Consider the following 3,392-nt stretch of genomic DNA (forward strand, 5'->3'; position numbering starts at 1 on the left):
AATGGCCGCGCTGCATCAGGGCAGCTGTCTGTGTTGCTGCTGGTGTCAGTGCGGTGCTTGAGGAGGACGCCTGTGTGGCTTCTGCTGAGCAGCCACGCAGCACTGCTTGCTTACGCTGAGCTTGGTCCCTGCAAGAGACAATGGAGTGTGAGGCGTGGTTGGTTTTGATCATTCATCTCTTTTGTGCATTTCGAACATTTGATCTCCTTTGTAAGGAAGAAGTGAGAGTTGACTGAAAGTTTCAGAATTGGCTCTGAAATCACAAGCTTTGTTTCAGCTGGAGGGGGGAAAAGAGAAATGCTGTCACTGAAACATAGCTTTGCACTGGCTGTTTTCCTGGGGGAAATGAAAGATTTCAGACATGAAATTGTGGCAAAGGCTTTTGCCTTCCCAGAAGTGTAGCCTCACTGCTTTCAGCGTAGCAGCCTCTGAATGTGTGTAATTAAGGAGGTAGCTTGGCTATAGCTCAAGCTGCTGCTGTGACTGTTGGCATTTCTATCTGCAAAGCCCACAGTGAAGCATGTTTCTCCTGTTATTCCACAGTGCTTTGGGTTCTGCTACTTCCAACCATGATATATGTATTTCAGGATGGTAGAGACAATGCCGTCTGGTAGAATCAGGTTTCTGTGTTTTCAATTATTGTCTCACAGTGTAGTATGTGGTAAATATTTTTCAAGCTGAATCTAGAGATGAGGAAAGTCTGGAAAAGGATTTTAAGAGCGTTCCCTTTGCATTGCCTGTGTCCTGGCTATGCAATGGCTGCGTGATGGCAATAGGCAGAGAGCCCATTCCCCTGGAGGAGCGGGCTGTGCTCTTTGGTGTGAGGCTGCAGGAAGCTCTGCAGGGTGTGAGGGTGCGACTTACTTTGGGAGAGCGTGATGGTGATGGTTATGGCAGTGAGGAGCAGGAGGCAGGCGCAAGACAGGTTAACCCACATGATGAATTTACAGGACCAATTCAGCTTGTCCTCGTTACTTGTTCCTGCAGGAAGAAAGGACAGAGAGGAAGGAGGAAAGGTCCAGGTGCAGACATGTCCCTGCATCCTGAAATGCCTGTTGTCTGCACAGACTTGAATTTGACCTCTTCCAATCACAGCAGCACTGTAGACAGAGTGCCTGCCTTCCCAGTGCTGGGTTACCTGCATCCGCACCCCATCGCAAGTTGTCCTTCTTGGTGACGTGGCTGCTCTGGGTGGTGACAGCGGGTGTGGTGGGTTCTGCTGTTGTTGTGAGTGGATGGAAAAATGGATGAATGCAGTGAGATACATCAAGACAACCTTCTCCCACCCCTGCAAAGCTGTGGATAAACTTGTGAGCAGCACAAGGGAGACTCTGCAGGGCCCATTTTGAGTTGCAGTATCCTGACATTCTGATGTGAGGTGTGCTTGCATTGCTGAGGTGCCCAGCCATGGAACTTGAGGGCTCTGGGCTCAGAATTTCTTAGCAGCACCCTCATAAATTCTGAGCTCTTTAGGTGGTGTCATCCCCTCACTGGCAGCTCTCTGAGAAAGATGAAAATGTTCTCTTGTCCTCACATCCCCAGATGCCTGCATTCAGTGCAGCCTCTAATTCCTGCTGTTCCAAGGAAATCAGCAGTGCAGGCAGAGCCCCTGCCTCCCTGCAGCTGGGTTACCTGGATGCGGGCTGTGCCGGGAGATGTCCTTGCTGGTGACCTGGCTGCCGTGGGTGGTGGCAGCGGGTGTGGTGGGTGCTGCTGTTGTTGTGACTGGAATGAAGAAGTAAGTGAATACGGCGAGGTACAATGGGAGAGCTTCCTCCCTCCCCTCCCAGGACTAGGCATGCAGAGGGGGAACTTTTATTAGGACCTGCTTTGAACGGTGATGCCCTGGCACACTGCCCAGCCCTGGAACCAGGGAGATCCAGGCTCCTAATTTCTTACCAGCACCCTCAGTTTGACCTGAGTGTGAGCTCATGGTTATCTCTGTTATGAAACATGTTCTGAGAGTAATGGGGATTTTTTGAATTTCTTTTTGAAGTGCTGTAAGCATATGGAGGCTGTTGGGATTTAGAGGTCCAGGTGAGGTGAGGAAGGAGGGGGTGGCTGCAGGCTTTGTTACTCTCATCACTCAGAGGCGCAGATGGGATGGGGAGGTGCCGCTGGGCTGCGCGACCACCTCTGTGTTTGGGCAGGGCCGGTAGCGCGAGCAGAGCTGGTGGGCAGGGAGCCTGTATGAGGAGGAGCAGTGCGTGTGTGATGAGACGCGTTGTGCAAAGAAGCAGGGAGAAGGGGAGTGTGGGCGATGGGATGGATAGAAAAGGCACGGGCAGGGGTGGTGTGTGTAAGCGAGGTGGGTGAAGCTGTTACTGACCTGGGAAGAAGGCGAGTTGTCCAGAGCTGCAGTGCAGCACCTGGTTGCTGTAGTTGACGCAGAAATAGATCCCCTCATCCTGTGCCCTGAAGGACTTCACCACCAGCCAAAAGGTGTTGTTTTTCCATGATGCCTTAAAGCGTAGAGATATTGTTGTATTCCCATGAAAGATTGTGTTATGTGGAGAGTTACCGGAAGCTATGAAGTGAAGGTTGCCAGTCTTGTCCAGGCGGACCCAGGAGGCTCCCCAGGTGATTCTGTATGTCCGGCACTCCAGCTGCAGCCACTGTCCCTCCTGGGGTTGCTTCATATTCCTGTTTTGGGGCCTGACCACCACTGTGTCTCTCTGTTCCTGGGTGCCGGTGCAGCCTGTGGGCAGAAGTCGGCCATGTCCCCTCACGTCCTGCTCAGGATGAGCTCCCGGGGCCTTTGGGCAGGGCTCTTTCCTGCCAGTGCGTGGCGGGCAGGCAGCTGGGCTGTGAGGGTGAATGGGGAGGGAGGGCCTCGCTGTCCAGCACGCTTGGGTGCTGTGCTGGAGTCCCTGGGTATTTCGCGTTGACACTGCTGTGCTCTTGAGATGGATGGTGCCCTTCAGAGCAGACCTTCAGCTGCCTTCCTAAGGCTGCTGCCATTTCCCAGCTTCTGCTGAGTGATTCCCTACTAACAAGTGCGCAGTGCCCCCTGTCTCCCCTTCCCCATCCCCTCCAGCAACACCTGTCTGAACAGGCTCTGTTCCTGCTGCGTATCGTGCTGCAGTGCCACCGCTCCCGCTTCCCTGCGCAGTCACTGAGCAGCCCTGAACTGCGTCCTTTGGGTTTGCCCTTGATTTCCCCCTGGTCCGTTTTGCCCAGTGTCTTGGCTGTGGTGCAAGGGGAATGCCTTCCCACGTTTTCCTCCTTCCTCCCGGCCAAGGTGCCCCGTGAGCCCGCTTCCATACTCACAGAGCGTGAGGCTGAGCAGGAGGAGCAGTGCAGGAGACGCGGCCATCGTCCTCGGGGCGGTGCAGCGCAGCGCGGGTGATCTTTGTCTCTTAACTTCTTAGGCTGCGTGACTGATAGGAGAG

The 3,392-nt window shown here is 53.9% G+C and overlaps 1 protein-coding gene across 1 annotated transcript in view; it reads right to left on the minus strand.

Moving 5' to 3' along the window:
* The window catches only part of LOC110391227 (T-cell surface glycoprotein CD8 alpha chain-like), an 86,744-nt gene extending 83,384 nt beyond the window's left edge, over positions 1 to 3,360 (minus strand). Inside the window, exons 1-5 of the mRNA XM_021383038.1 lie at positions 3,271 to 3,360; positions 2,330 to 2,698; positions 1,633 to 1,725; positions 865 to 981; positions 24 to 128 (exon numbers count right to left, since the gene is read on the minus strand). Coding sequence (XP_021238713.1) covers positions 46 to 128; positions 865 to 981; positions 1,633 to 1,725; positions 2,330 to 2,698; positions 3,271 to 3,316 — 708 coding nt within the window. The 5' untranslated portion in view covers positions 3,317 to 3,360 and the 3' untranslated portion in view covers positions 24 to 45. The remainder of the gene's footprint in view (positions 1 to 23; positions 129 to 864; positions 982 to 1,632; positions 1,726 to 2,329; positions 2,699 to 3,270) is intronic.
* Positions 3,361 to 3,392: the final 32 nt, after the last annotated feature.

Source organism: Numida meleagris, unplaced genomic scaffold (genome assembly GCF_002078875.1).
Source record: "Numida meleagris isolate 19003 breed g44 Domestic line unplaced genomic scaffold, NumMel1.0 unplaced_Scaffold326, whole genome shotgun sequence".
In the NCBI taxonomy this organism is placed as follows: domain Eukaryota; kingdom Metazoa; phylum Chordata; class Aves; order Galliformes; family Numididae; genus Numida; species Numida meleagris.